General features: G+C 39.1%; 1 protein-coding gene across 1 annotated transcript; it reads left to right on the forward strand.

Annotated features, from left to right (window-relative positions):
• The first annotated feature begins 5,628 nt into the window (after nt 1-5,628).
• On the forward strand, nt 5,629-14,356 carry LOC129238068 (jerky protein homolog-like). The gene is made up of 2 exons (XM_054873107.1): nt 5,629-7,122; nt 14,297-14,356. Exons 1-2 carry the CDS (start codon nt 5,629-5,631, stop codon nt 14,354-14,356), a joined length of 1,554 nt encoding a protein of 517 aa, XP_054729082.1.
• The last annotated feature ends 2,050 nt before the right edge of the window (nt 14,357-16,406 follow it).

Raw genomic sequence — 16,406 nt, forward strand, 5'->3', positions numbered from 1 at the left:
TCTATGTCTAAAAAGATACCCATAGCGTAGTCCCTCCTGTCGATGGCCAGCTCTACCTTAGCAACAAGGTTTTGCAGTGCCGACTCGCAGGATTTTCCACTCTGATAGGCATGCTGAAATAGAGACAGAGGGTGAGCCTTCAGCGACTTCTGACGTATGCGCAGTTCCACCAGTCGTTCGAGACTTTTCAGCATGAAAGAGGTCATGCTGATGGGTCTAAAGCTTTTGGGGCTGGTGTAGTCGTCTTTTCCTACCTTTCGGATGAAAGCGACCCTCACCATCCTCCAAGAGCCAGTGCCAGGCATGCCGAGAAGATTTTCTTCAGGGCTGCTGTCTGGTCCGGGCCACTTGTAGTCGCCAAAAGATTTGATGGCAAATCGAATGGCGGCCTCATTCACCACAGTCATGCCGAGAAGGTGTAGCAGCTCTGACAACTGCCTCTATCAATAAGGGCTGTTGCCGGCTGATGCTTATCTGATTACCAGGAAAGTGAGACTCCATCAGCAAGCTGAGTGTCTCACTTTTCCGCTCCGTGAAGGAGCCCTCAGATTTCCTAAGTGACCCCAGCTTTGCCGTTGGGTCCCTTTTCAGGATCTTAACCAATTTCGCCGTGTCACTCAGAGATTCAATACCGCTGCAGAATTCCCTAAATGAGGCTCTTTTCGATTCCCGAATAAGCCTCTTGTAGTTCTTCTGAACATCACGGTATCGCTCCCAGTCCTCTGCAAGGTTAGTCTTGAGGGCCCGGTTTAGAAATTTTCTCGACTCGCGCCTCAGCATCTGGAGCTCTCGATTCCACCAAGGAACGGGAGTCCGGCTGGGGAGAGGTCGAATTGGACAGGCTGACTCAAAACATTCGGTTAGGGCAGCATTGAGTTTCTCAACAGCCGCCTCAATGGCCTGTTCTTTTCGAAGTCTTGGTGGCGCAACGCCAAGGTCCCGCAACGCCTCCCTAAACTTCTGCCAGTCTGTTTTTCTTGGGTTTCAAGAGGGCAGTGGCATTTGTGCCTCCTCGCCACACTGAAACTCAATGTACCTGTGGTCCGAGCACGAATCTTCGGCAAGGACCCTCCAGTTCTTGATTGACCACCCAAGTTTTGAGTTTGATAGGGTTAGATCAATCACCTCCTGCCTTCTAGCCGTTACAAACGTTGGCTGTGAGCCCTCGTTGTGTATGTCTAGGCAGGAGGAGGCGATAAATTCGAATAGTCGAGAGCCCCGTCCATTGCACTTGCTGCTGCCCCAGATTGTATGCTGGGCATTAGCATCGCAACATAGGATGAGGCCCAGACTGCGCTTGAGGTAGTAGTTTCATGAATCTTTTTAAAAAAGTTTTTCATGAATCTTTTTTAAAAAGAAAATAAAATGCGATCGTTTAAAACTTTTACATGTTTTTATTGGTGTTTTGAAGTATATAAAAACATTTTTTTAAGTTAATTTTATATTAATTTGTTTAAAATTTTTGACGTCAAAGTAGAGTCCTTAAAAAAAGATGAGTTGGTTCGGGGAAACACACAGCCTTCCAAAGTCATCTGAAATAGAAAATTCAAAGAGATTATTATTCTGTAGACTTTATTTTAGGTCCTGAACCTAAAATATAAATAAAATTAAAAAAGAACAAAAACAAAATGGCGAACTTGTGAAAAAAGTTCTCAAATTCTAATTTTTTTTCTTCATAAATTGCTTAAATTAAATAGTTTATTATTGAAAAATTAAATGTTTTAAAGGTCCGGGATCTAGATATGTGTGTCTAGAATAACGGGTTAAATTCTTAGCCAAATCAGTTGGATAGATTTGAGTCAGTGATTCCCCGAAATTTCGAAAACATGGTTTTGAGAAAAACGCGTTTAAAGTTTCGTCAGAGCAGCTGCTGCTGGCGTGTCACACGCTTTCATACACACTACGGCGCGCTCTCTTATTTTAGCTATAACTTTAAAAATAATTAAAATTTCTGCCTGAAATTTTTATAGTATATTTTTAAGATGTTTTTCTTCCGAAAAATGTAAAAAAAATCGATTTTTTGAACCCGTCACACTGGTCTATTACCTTGACCGACCTCCTCCTTTTATTTTTGACGTGCGTCTTGATGTTGTTCCACAAATGGAGAGTCCTATAGTCCCATTCGGTTACGACAGCCGCCAAAAATGATACTAAGGCATAATTTACATAATTTCCAAATCTAACATTTTTCTCACTCTTGATGAAATTTCGTAGTGCTCACTTCTAAGAGCAGAGGGTAGAAGGAAGCTAACTGCATGCGGCGAACATTTCGAAGGTTGTTGAGCTGAATTCTAAAGATTTATTCAAATAGCGAAGAATGAATGCTTGCACGTTTGACCATTTCATTCCCGCACTAATTCACACTAAGTTTTCTTCCGTTCTCCATCTACTCTATCCACCTACTTACGCGAGCTGCTCTTTAAGAGGTAATTCAATACGCAGACTTAGGGCACTGATTTTTGCAATCGTCATTAGAAAAAAAGAAATTGAAACATTGCGGATTATTGGCCATATTATGGCATATGTGGCATGTTGCCACTAAGCCGCTGCTAACGTCAATAGTATTAAGTGCTGAATAGGAACAACAACTACTCGTTTATAGCGAAGCAGATGGCTAGCGAATTAGTTAAACAAAATAGAAATAAATAAATAGGCAACAAAAGCACGCACTAAGCATACCACAAATGGTTAAATGTGGAAAACCGCCGATGAATCGATGTGTGGAAATGTGGAAAATGCATTTGTGGCCAACGACCAGTGGCCAATAGACACACACACACATCCATACGTACCTAAGTAGGCAAATATGGTAATTACAAAATAGGGGCCAATAGGGGCAACTAACTGGAAGGGGTAGAGGCATTGGTGAGGGTTGGTGGGCTCAAGGATTAGATTTGTAATTAGAGCGATTTGCATGGCGTGGCAGCAAGTACTTGCAGACTTAAGTTCAATATTATTGCTTTGTGTTGAGAGCGTGTATTACGTCATTGGATGGTGGCAGCTGCTGCTTTTGAGACAACACATAGCTGGTAAGCTAAGACACCGCGGCATAGGTGAAGGAGTTACGGCAATTGGTTGTGATCGCGTGACAACTTTGCAAAGCAACTTGGCAACAAAGGCGCGAATTCCGGTGATAATACTCTGTAATTTTATTGCAGTAGCCGCAGCACTTTGTGGCACGCTCTCTTCGTTCTTGAGAAGCTCTAGGTGCAATTGCACTTTTAGTATTCGATTAAGTTGAAAGCTGGATGCAACGCTTTTGGAAGGCTATACAATTCTTTGTGGCGACTCATTCAGTGTGTGGCAATAGGAATTGCGTAAACTCAACGCTCACTGCAACGCGCGCATTCTGCTCGCAAATTCACACAAAAGCAAGCTTTCAAAATGCCAGCTTCCTTTCCATGTGCCTGTGTTTATCAGCAGCTCGCGACCACAATGCGCCCAATACGCAAAATGCGTATTCGGATGTTAATGCAATGCAATTCAATGTGCGCGGTGCAACATGCCACCAACAGCCAACAGCCAACGGAGAACAGCGAGTGGGCCATTGCAATGCCGATAGTTTATTTTTCGCTGGCATTTTTTTCGTACGCAACACCCAAAAACAGCTTGCAACACACACAGCACACGAATGACTTTTCCTATAAATAAGTACGAGTATTTACATTTATATATGAAGTATAGGTGAGTGCATGAATGTATTTGTGCGTGCGCGGCTTTAAAGCTTCCATAGCAGCAATAGCGGCCACAATCGCGCGGTAAAGACAAAAACTGGTTTGTAAGCGGCGGATAAAAGGGGAGTGCACTATGCTGTCCCGCTGCAATTAAACAAAAAACACGCAGCGCTACCAGAAAAACCAAAGCGACCAGTCGGGGAATGCTGCGAAATTCGAAATAAAAGTAATTGGAGCGTGCAACGGTAGCCACGTAAAAATGGCGCCAAAATCGGTGTGCCCCCCTAAATGCAGGCAACAAACCGCCTTGGCCGCCATGCCAATCACAGCCGGTTGCATTTGCTTTACGCTGCCGCTACAAAGGATACCAAAAATAGCTATGTATATAGAGGCTAACACTACAACCTCTGCCATAGCTCAGCATGAGTCCCAAACGCAGAAAGTTAAGAAATGTTCGCTCAGCGCGCTCGAAAAATGGACTTCCGCTTACGAATTAATTTGGCTATACGCACAGATTTAATATTCGAGCTCAATTTCAATATAAATTTGATAAGAACGGACTGCGCTACAAAAATTTGGTTCGACTTTGTCAAAAAATGGGCTCACTATCCCTAAAACAAAAACAGATAATTTTTGTTTAATCACAAATTGTTGAACAATTTTTAGTTCTGACATATTTTTCTATGGGTTTTAAGCCCGTTTTGAAACTATGTTTAGATAAATCAAGCGTCGCGCTTGACATTCCCTTCGTCCCCAAGCTGCAGGCGAAGCTTGAATTGGTTAAAACTTGCACTACCGAGCCGGACGAATTAAAATTGCTAGAAAAAGTGCCTTTAATGAACCGGTGCAAGTAGGTTATCAAAAGCTTCAAAACATTTACCTTATGTGCTTTTCATTTTCCGTAATGGAAAAACTATGAAACAGTTGTGCCTTCTTCATCCTGATTGGCCGTTTACGAGATTTTAGCCGAGTTTAAAAAGGCGCGCCAGTCGTTTCTTTCTCATGCCATCAAGTAACGTCAAGTTCTTCTCCATCTGACCTGTCCAACGTAGAGAAGTACTTCCTCTTCCTCTGCTACCACCAACTGGTACCACATCGAATACTTTCAGAGTCGGAGCGTCTCTATCCATTCGTGTGACATGAACTAGCGAACGAAGCTGTTTGATCTTTATTCGCCGCGCCAGGTCTATGTCGTCATAAAGCTCATACAGCTCATTGTTCCATGGCCTGTGATACTCGCCGTCCCCAACGTGAAAAACCTCAAACAGTCCAATGGACGCCTTATCGGATATTGTCATCGAAACAGTTATGGTACTAGCGCATAAAAGCGGGAAAATGTTGCTTCAAATATGACGTCTTATGAAACTTTCCTCATAGTAAAATATATTATCAATTTACAAGCACTCTATATCGAGCAGTTTCCTTGAAAACTCACAGTTTTATTGAATTATGTGGAGACTTCTCATCTCAACTTGGAATCGTTTGTTTACTGATACATATGAAATTCATGGCAATTTGTATGGATCAGCCATTTTACATAAAACGCGATTTAAGTACTACGATTTAGAGTAAAATATGCTTTTTAAAAAAATTATTTGAAAAAAATAGATCCCTTTGTTGAACATTTCCAGGAAAATAAGTGTGTTTGCCATTTTTGAAAGGCACCTACTCAGAAATTTTCTTCTTGTTTAATAATTGTTTATGCTGTTATAATCACTCCAAGTTTCTTAATGTAGTTCTAGCTTACAGTTTGGACCAAATGATTACCGCTATTACTAACTACAGTATAATTCCTCTTAACCGGCTTCGCATTAACCGGTCGACGGATTAACCGGTCGCAGCGAAGTAAACTATTATATAAACGATGTTAGATAGGATTTTGTCGTTTGTCGTTTTGATCAATTTGGTTTGTTTTTGCTATGGGTACGGACATAACATAGTTCTTTCCTTAACAATGAGTGCAAAGCGCAAACGAATTGTGGTTTCGATGGGTACACGTTTAAAAGTGCTAAGGCGGATTGATTATGGTGAATCCGTAGCGAAAATATGTGCAGAATTTAATGTTGGAAAAAGCACTGTAAATGACTGGAGAAGAGATAGGCGTTCCATTGAGGAGTCTTGCTCGAAAATGGAATCTGATAGAAATCTGGGTAGCCGTTGTACGAGAAAAAAACCGATTTGCGAGGTCATCGATGAAGCTTTGTGGATCTGGTTTCTTCAAGAACGTCGAAGAGGTACACCGATTTTGAAAGAAAAAGCTTTGGCTATCCACCAGAAGATTAATATTGGAGGTGACTTTGTGGCAAGTGATGGTTGGTTTAATCGATGGAAGAAGCGACACAGAATTCATTTCGCACATGTAAGTGGAGAAAAAATGTCTGCTGATACTTCTGGTGCGACAGAATTCAAGACTAAGTTTGGTGAAATGTTTAAAACAGAGGAATTATCTCCAGAACAAGTCTATAATATAGACGAGACCGGGCTAAACATTAAAATGTTACCAGAAACAACTTTTCTAGGCAGTCATGAACAGTCTGCCTCTGGCTTCAAAAAGAACAAAGAACGTATTACAGTGGCCGTTTGTTCGAATGCAGCAGGGACTCATAAAATTCCTCTTTTCGTTATTGGCAAGTCTGCTAAACCACGGGCATTCAAAAACTTGAATCCATCTTCCCTTCCGGTTTATTATAAGTCACAAAAATCAGCGTGGATGAATTCAGACTTGTTAAAAGAGTGGTTTAATTTGGAGTTTATTCCAAAAGTTAAAAAACATTTAAAAAGTGTAAACTTGCCTATTAAAGCAATTCTTGTGTTAGATAATGCTCCAACCCATCCTTATGACTGCGCTGTAGATGACATAAATCTGGTTTATCTTCCTCCTAATGTGACAAGCTTAGTTCAACCAATGGACCAAGGAGTGATCGAAAGCTTAAAAAGACGATACAGGCGTAAACTTGTTTCTGAAATTCTGCAACATTCGGAGAGTGAAGACAAAGGTCTTTTAGAAGTCATCAAAAAGATCAATATCAAGGACGTTATCTATATGTTAGCTACAGTATTTCAAGAAATGCCCTCTTCAACGTTTGTTAAGTCTTGGAAAAAACTTTGGCCAGATGTTGAGAATCTAATTGTGATCTCAAATATTACAGGGACTAAAGAAGAAGAAAACAAATCTACTTTACAAGACCTTCAAAAGTTATCGGGTAACGAATCATTACAGGCAGAAGATGTGGAAAATTTAATGATAAACTGTGACGAACACCTTGAAAATGAATTTTTGAATGATGACGAAATCATAGATTTAGCAAACAAAGAACAAGAGGAAGATGATGAGAGTAGTGACGTTGAAGAGGAGAAAACAGTTTCTCATGAAGAAGCCAAAAATGTGATGGAAATTGCATTGAAATACATTGAGCAGCAACATGAGTTAACAGCATTAGACGTTTTGGTGATTAGAAAATGGAGGGATGTCGCATTCAGAAATTCACTGAAGGTTAAAAAACAGAAGAAAATCACAGACTTTTTCAAAAAATAATTATTACACTTATATTTTATTGATGTAACACATTAACGTATGTAAATATGAAATACATAAATATGTAAAAAATTCTTCTTCATTTTTTTATATGTATGTATACAATTTATTATACAAGTACACTTCGGATAAACTGGTCAAAACGGCAACCGGCCAGGTATGCAGTCCCGAGGTGACCGGTTAAGAGGAATTGTACTGTATGGCGAAAGATTTTGATATCAAAAAATGAAAGCTAGTGAAACTTAAATGTCCCAGTTTCCAACCGATAAGAATTTCTATGAGAGAGGCGTAGTTCAATTATCTTCAATACAGCAATAAGTTATCGAAAGAAATGGTGCGTGATTCGATTTAGGGAAATCGAACCATTCTAACCAACTAAGCACGTTCTATATCTTATACAGGGTGGGCCATATAGCGTTTGCTTTTTGAACCACCTATTTTTTGAGAATGGTAACACAAATGACATGTCAAATGTGTTCATAATTTACTTAAAGGTTTGACATTTACGAAATGGGACGCTATACGCTTCAACAAAATTGGGGAATATTGAAAACCTATTTCCAAAGTGGGGAGTCTTCTTCTTCTTCCGCGGTTACAGTAAATGGCGAGCGATACCGTGACATGCTTAACCAGTTTTTGTTTCCAAAAATTGAAGAGGTGCAACTTGTCACACTGCCAAAGTTACACTCGAACTTTTGGCTACCGTTTTTGAAAACCGAATAATCAGCCGAAATTCCGATATCAATTGGCCGCCTCGGAGCTGTGATTTAAGCCCGTTGGACTATTTTTGGTGGGGAGCCGTTAAGGACAAATGCTATGCGAATAATCCAGAGACGCTTGATGCTTTAAAACACGAAATCGAAGTTGCCATTCATAAAATTCGAGCCCAAACAATCGAAAATGTGCTTAAAAATTGGGTTGAACGAATGGCCTACTGTAAAGCCAGTCGTGGCAATCATTTGAACGATATTATTTTTCATTCATAAATGACAATGTTCAATCTTCAAAATAAAAAAAGTTTGAAAAATATATTGATTAGTTTCTTTTTTTATAGCCGATTCAAAAAGTAAATTTTACATGTGGTCCCTCCTAGGTACGCAGCGACAAGCCTATGTCATGCCATGAAAAAGCTTCAAATAAAAACCAGCCGCGTAAGTCGCTTCATTTTTAGAACAATATCAAGTCGTGTACTACAAAATGGAGTAGCTTGATCAAATATTTACCCAACAAACGATGTCTAGAATGGAAATATGAATACATATTTGCAATGTGACGCAGAGGAAATAAAAAAGCAATTATTATTTAAAACAAAAAGAAAATAAAAATAAAAAATAACATTCTATCTCTTATTCCCTTTGCCCTCCCAGAGAGGTAATAACGAGAAGGAGAAAAATACAAGGTATTGATCCCAACTTATACCAATGCCTTGCCTTGCGAGATCTCTATCTTCGGTTTTCTAACGAGCCCACACCAACTCATCCCATCTACTGCTCCAAAATCATACCAAGAGGAGAGCTCTTTAATTTCTCGCGTTCATATGCTACAATTCTACACCTTACACGGAGATGCTAAACCATGCTGTTGTGGCAAAGCCGATGGGTCACTGAATCGAGTGGCAGATGGACGGCGAAACTCATTCCATAAAAAGACAAATGGAACTTCGGAGACGTAAATTACTTTTTAACTGAGTTCCTCTCTGTTCACGGATACTTCCGGAGGTACCTATGGCGTATAGGCAACGGTTTTTAGTTGTGACAGAAGGCTCGCGGAAAGAGATGCTCTGAGGAAGCAGATTGGGAACATAACGCCAAGCAACATAAGCAGCAAAATGCGAATACGAGGACCGCTCGAACGCGGTAAAGAGATACAACGAGGAAGTACCACGGAAAATATATAGACCTCGATACAGTACAACAAAGCGAAGCCTCTTAGACAGAGACAAAAGAAGATGCGCCTATAACATGAAAGCTGGTTACAAATAAGGTGTACGCAGACGTGGGTGAATGGAATTAGTCCTTTATGGATGTCGTTCTGGGTCCTACATCGGGAGGAAAGTAGTGCCGGGAGGTGTGACTTCTCAGAAGGAGAGGAGGGATTGCTTTAATGGCCACACCACTCAACGCAGTAGACGGTAGACGGTCGCTGTAAGAGCGAAGACATTTTGAGCCCCACCTCACACCAAAAAAAAAAACAGTTCTGCACCCGTTGAAAAAAAAACCCCGCGCCCCTTTTGTGATTATAAATTTTACCACTAAATTTCTTTAATTTAATTTCTAATTTATTTTCAATATAAACATAGATAATTTTCTAGCAAACGCCAAATGAATCAAAGTTCCAAACATTGTCTGAAATTCCGAAAAATTCAACATCAATTTCAATCAAAATCTTCAACTTTTTATCAGAATTTTTCGAACATTTTTGAGAGTGAAGCTTTGTTGCGAATTAAATTTGAAATGGAAATTTTTTAAAATTCTACTTCCAACACAAACGCAATTTTCGAGCCACTCAAAATATTCTCTTTATTACAAAGAGTGATCAATTTAGAGGTATCGGATTTTAAATTGAAATAAAGCAAGGGAAACTCAAATTGATTCGGCAATTTTTATAATTTAGAATGTAGTATGTAGAACCATTCATGACATTTATTTTTTAAGACAATCCCTTTCAAATGTTGGCCGCAACTGCGCCGTAATTCCGCCATCCCTAATACCAATTTTGAATAACTCGCTGGAAGACTTTGGTCGGTATCTCGTGAATAACTTTAGTAATGTTGGCTACCAATGCCAAAGCGGCTTATTCACAAAGCTTTCAGACTTTACATACGCCTACAAATAACTGTGCAAGGGTGTGATATCACACGATCTTGGTGGCGAATCTTCTCGAGAGAGAGAGATAAAGAGTCCGAGTCGAGAGGTAAGTTGGTCACCGAAACGACGACATAGTAAATCCATTGTTCCAAGAGCTGTATGGCAAATATAATCCAATCCAATAATCTTGTTGGATCCAAATGTTGTGGAGATCCCGGGCTTCAATTTCCAGCATCAAAAAGTCGTTTCGCGATAGCGTTCGCCATTCACTGTTACATTGGCACCAGTCTCGTCTTTGAAGAAATATGGGCCAATGAGGCCTCCAGCCCATAGGACGCACCAAACGATTGTTTTCAATGGATGTAGTGGCTATTCTTGAATGGTTTCGGGTTGCTCTTCAGCCCAAATGTGACAATTTTACTTATTGACGTAGCCATTAAGCCGGGAATGGGCTTAACACCTGATCGCACGATGAACACTTTTCACAGAGCGTCGATTTTCGTCATACAATGAACGATTAGTAAACGTTGTTGAGGCGTAAGTTTTTTCATGATGAAAAGTCAATGAAAACTAAAAAAAGTATTTATTTAATAGGACTATGAATAAGTTCGTGCGGTTTTACAACAGATGGCGTAACTTGATTATTATTCCATCGATCCACATTTCCAAACATTCATTGGAGAGCTACTGTCGTAAGGCACAAACGTCAGTATAAGTTTTTTATTTGAAGCGTAAACAACAATATTTTTACCACACTTGAAAATGTCGAATTTCGTGCCAAATAATGTGTTTTTGCGGGGAATTTTTTAATATGAAGAAAAAAGCAGCCGAAAGTCATCGTATCTTGGTGGAAGTTTATGGTGAGCATGCTCTAGCTGAGCGAACGTGCCAGAAGTGGTTTGCACGCTTTAAAAGTGGTGATTTTGGCTTGGAAGACGAAGAACGCGAGGGTGCGCCGCCAAAGTTCATGGATACCGAATTGGAGGAATTGCTCGATCAAGATCCGGCTCAAACGCAAGAAGAGGTTGCAAAAACTTTGGGAGTTGATCAATCAACCATTTCCAAACGTTTAAAAGCCATGGGAATGATCCGAAAGGTAGGCCATTGGGTGCCGTATGAATTGAAGCCAAGAGACGTTGAACGCCGTTTTATGGCATGCGAACAACTGCTTCAACGGCACAAAAGAAAGGGTTTTTTGCATCGAATTGTGACTGGCGATGAAAAGTAGGTCCATTACGACAATCCAAAACGTCGGGCAACGTATGGATACCCTGGCCATGCTTCAACATCGACGTCGGCGCAGAATATTCATGGCCTGAAGGTTATGCTGTGTATCTGGTGGGACCAGCTGGGTGTTGTGTATTATGAGCTACTGAAACCGAATGAAACGATTACGGGGGATGTCTACCGACGACAATTGATGCGTTTGAGCCGAGCACTGCGAGAAAAACGGCCGCAATACGCCGATAGACACGACAAAGTTATTTTGCAACATGACAATGCTCGGCCACATGTTGCACAAGTGGTCAAAACATACTTAGAAACGCTCAAATGGGATGTCCTACCCCACCCGCCGTATAGTCCAGACCTTGCGCCATCCGATTACTATCTCTTCCGATCGATGCAACATGGCCTGGCTGACCAGCACTTCCGTAATTACGATGAAGTCAAAAAATGGATCGATTCGTGGATTGCGGCAAAACCGACCGAATTTTTCACAAAGGGAATCCGTGAATTGCCAGAAAGATGGGAAAAAGTAGTAGCAAGCGACGGACAATACTATGAATATTAAATTTGTAACCATTTTACGTCAATAAAGTTTCAAATTTCGAAAAAAACCGCACGAACTTATTCATAGTCCTATTAGTTTCGCAGTAGTCACGCGCGATCTGTCGAAGAACCCTATTGGAAAAGTACATCCAGTCTGATCACCCTTTACTACAAATGAATTGGCTATGAATGCAGACTCAAAAAAGTTGGAAATTTTTTTTGAAAATATGGTAAATTTTTCTGACTCACGTACAAAAGATACTCAGCAGAAGTTTTCCGAACGAGTTTGAGATGCTCCAGATGGAACTTGAAACTTATGGAAAGAGGAAAGAAGAAGCACTGAAGCCATAGAGGTTGTCACATTGAAATTTGTGCTCCATAGAAATATCAATCTTAGGGAGCTTCTGTCAATGATAACAGGTAAGTTTAGGTTGGTAAGGATTAAAAATTTCGCCGATCTGCCCGGAAGAGTAAAGTGACCCTGAGACGCAGCTGATAAAGCTCCTAATACAAATAAGTTAGAAGATTTGTGTTGTAAGCTAATTTTATATAATTAAATAAATAAATAAAAAAGTTATATATTGTTGCATTACTAGGGTGTAACTTTCTTCCCTCCGTTTTTTTTTTAAATTAATAAAATACGACCAAGCAAAGGAACTTTCGTGAGTCCCCCTCTTCACCTGTGAGTTCATATTAGGAATTCAAGCATGTTTTTTTTTGTTTAAATAAGCAACGTTTAAAAACCTCAGTTAATGCGCGCAGCCTCCACTGCACCTCACACGCTTGCAACCCCCCCGCGCTTACCTCATGCCCCCAACGCTCCTCAAATTCTCTATTTTGGCTGTATTTGCATTGATTGACTTTTATCTGTTGTTAATTTCAACTTTCGTAGTTATACAGCAGTTCACTTTACTTATTGTTGTTGCACATTCAGTGTGTAATTTGTTGCACAGACATTTTTAGTAGTGCAATTCGTGCCACAGAGGCGCTCCGGCTACCGTTTTGCGCGTTTGCAATTAGCATTTCCGCGCATTTGCTGGCATTTCTTTTGTGTTGTTGCTCCTGCTGCTGCTGCTTCAAAGCACTCTGCTGATGTTGTAGTTATAGTTGTTGCTTTTTGTGCGTATTTGGCGGATTCTTTCTTTTGTTTTGTTTGATTCGTTGGTTTTCGGCATTTGGCTTTGGATTTTTTCCCGCTGTTTTCGCAGTAATTTTCCGGGCAAAGAAGAAAAACGAAAAAACCGCGCAGCACAAAAGCGCGAATGTAAATTTTCATTAATTAAATGCATTCGGCCGGCGTTGCCAGATCGACGATTGATTGCACTCAGCCAAATGATGAATGTGCGCACTTATGCATATGTGTGTATGTATGTGTAAGCACACATTCAAGTGATCATTTGTGTGTATGTGTGTGTGTGTGGGTGAGTGTTTTGGCCGCGAGCTCGTTTGAACACTTGAATGCAATGAATTAGTTGCTTTTAATCAGGCATTTTGAAGTTTATTTGCTTTTATTTTTTCACTCTTTTGATCACTTTTACCAAACGAAAATCCACACGATAACAACACTTTAATAGCAGGTGGGGTAAACTTTCGAAATGGCTGCGAAAAAATTGTAATGTAAAGTGACCTAAAAGGTGAAGTATCCATTTATATTGAAGTATCCATTGAATTTCTGAATCGACACTATATATTGAACGAAGCATACGTACACTCGTTGGTGGCGCAAAATTAATCATCCAATTTAGTTTTTGAATCAAATTTTTACTAAATGAAAAAAGGATTTTGAGTAATGAAAAACTGTTCGTCTGATTGCTACATAGGTCACAAAGGCAGATATTTTAATATAATATTACACGTATTTCATTATTCGAAATTTTATTATAATTTTTATTATTATTATTTTTTTTTAAATGCGCCATCTTTGTTTTATTTTTCTGACAAAATATAAAACGCCATTTTGTCAGAAAAATAAAACAAATTGGTTACACTAAGAGTGCCGGACCCTATAACGAGCCCCAGCAGGTACGTATCAATGACTGTGAACGCGATCTCGGCATAGACGGCAACTGGGTCGTAATTAATATAATCCTTTAAGAATATGTCAAAAAAAATTTAGAACGTAAATGTAAGTATATCTTATATTATACTATAGATCGTCAACCGTGGTGACTATTCTTTGTGTTCGAGCGCTGGGAGAGGTATAGTTACGTTGTATTCAAACTTTAGACGTTTTTTTCTCAAAACTATATTTTTCGAATTGGCGTACATGATAACTCGAAAAGTTATTGACCGATCTCCCTGAAATTTTGCACACATCTTTTTTATGATATTACTTTCTATGTGAATCTACAATTCGAAAATTTTTGAAAAAAATAATTTTTTCGAAGCAAAAATAGTAGGAAATTTCGCGCCAAAATTAATTTTTTTTTCTAAGCATTTTATTCCGCGACTTTTTTTTTCATTTTTGTTGACATTATCCAACAAAAAAATGTTTGGTTTTTTGTATTCAGGTTACTGGCGCAGATGCTACAATGCCCGCCGGTTTAGAAGCCCCGCTGCGAACTTCCTAGAAGAATTTAGTGTACCTCCGCCATTTAAATGATTAAAAAAAAAAAATTATATTATTTTAATGTATAAAGAAACTGTATGCCAATTTTGAAAAAAATATTATGACTTCTTGATTTTAAATAATTTTAATGAAAATCAGGGAAAATATTTCCGTTTACAGGTATCTGTCGCCTTAAAAATTTTTTATTTGAAACTAATTTTTTTAAATTTAAATTTAAGATTTTTCATTTCTAATTAAAGTTTATGAAATATGATATGATAATTAATTATTAATTTCCAAATATGTTTATTTTGCTGATAATATATTAAGTTTAAACACTTGTAAAAGTTTAGCAATTTCAGTAATCACAAAATAAACCTTTTTTTGCAATCGCAGTAAAGGCAAGTTTATGATAACGAACACCAATACATCACCTGAAGAAGTGACTGTTGAAGATAATACAGGTAAATACGAGGGGTGCCTTTTATATTTCGGGACCTGGCAACCCTGGTGTTGCAATCTGGCAACTGACAGCTGTATCGCAAAGTTTGACATTTTTTGGCTTTTACGTACTCGGAACGTTTTGAAATACCAGCGCTATTTGTGTTGTTTACAGTAACTTAAAAGATTCATCTCGGTTCAAAAATGGAATTAAAACGTGAACATTTTCGTGCGATTATTTTTTACAACTTTCGACGTGGATTAACTCAGCAACATTGCATGGATGAACTTAATTCATTGCTTGGCGCTGAAGCTCCATCAAGGACCAGTGTTTATCGATGGTATGGTGAATTCAATCGTGGTCGTAGTTCACTCCAAGACGAATTTCGTGAAGGTCGTCCAAAATCAGTTATTGTTCCGAAAACCATTGATGCTGTGCGCGAACTGATATTGCAAGATCGTCATGTGACCTATCGTGAGATTGAGACAATCTTAGGCATTAGTGGGACATTTGACTGTCAAAAAAATTTGTTCGCGGGGCCAATTTGCCAATCACTCAAAAAAAGGCTCGTGTCGATTGGTCGAAGGAAATGCTCAAAAAATACGATCGCGGGGCTTCGAAACACGTCTATGACATCGTGACAGGTGATAAATCATGGATTTACGCGTATGAGCCCGAAAGTAAACAGCAGTCGACTGTATGGGTGTTTCAAGATGAGCCAAATCCAACAAAAGTTGTTCGCGCACGAAGCACTTCCAAGCAAATGGTCACCTGTTTTTTCGGAAAAACTGGACATGTCGCAACCGTACCACTAGAACAACGCAGAACAGTAAATTCTGAGAGGTACCCAACCATTTGTTTGCCAGTTGTCTTCCAAGAAATTAGGAAAACAAATCGCCAAAGACGGATCACTCTTCACCAGGACAATGCGAGCTCTCACACATCGGCTCAAACAACTGCATTTATAAGCACCCAAAACATCGAATTAATGGGTCATCCTCCGTATAGTCCTGACTTGGCAACGAATGACTTCTTTTTATTCCCGTATGTAAAAAACAAACTGAGAGGTCAACGTTTTTCGACACCTGAAGAAGCGGTTGTGGCATTCAGAATGCATGTTTTGTAGGTACCTCACTCAGAGTGGCAAAAGTGCTTCGACAATTGGTTCAAACGCATGCAAAAGTGTATAGATCTTCATGGAGAATATTTTGAAAAACAATAAAGTGATTTTCGATGATTAGAATTTGTTTTTGTTCTCTAATCCCGAAATATAAAAGGTACCCCTCGTACACGTCATTGTCGGCGAATAATGCAGGTCACAGAAGATTGTGATGAAAGCAATTTAGAAAATGAAGAGAACTTACCTATTCCTCGTTGCAAAAACCACAGGCGAAATTATGTTAAAACGAGTATTGGCAAAAAGGAGATTTTGATAAAATGCTGTGAAGAAAGTAAAGCTATTGCAGAGTCAGCAGAATTAGCAGAATTTAAAAAAAATTTAATTTAAAGTTAAAAATGCAAATGGAATAAAAAGAAAATCCCTACCTTAAGAAGAATTTTTTTTTTTGAATACCCATGTAGAGATTCAGAATCTTTAGCGTTTTTTTCAATTTTTATTCTACCACATAGG

This window comes from Anastrepha obliqua, chromosome 2, assembly GCF_027943255.1.
Source record: "Anastrepha obliqua isolate idAnaObli1 chromosome 2, idAnaObli1_1.0, whole genome shotgun sequence".
NCBI classification, from domain to species: Eukaryota; Metazoa; Arthropoda; class Insecta; order Diptera; family Tephritidae; genus Anastrepha; species Anastrepha obliqua.

What these genes read in the sequence shown, in the direction of transcription:
- LOC129238068 (XM_054873107.1), top strand. Translation starts at nt 5,629, where the DNA reads ATGAGTGCAAAGCGCAAACGAATTGTGGTTTCGATGGGTACACGTTTA. An exon ending in TAACAGCATTAGACGTTTTG is followed by an intron (nt 7,123 to 14,296) that starts GTGATTAGAAAA and finishes TTTTGTATTCAG; the next exon opens with GTTACTGGCGCAGATGCTAC.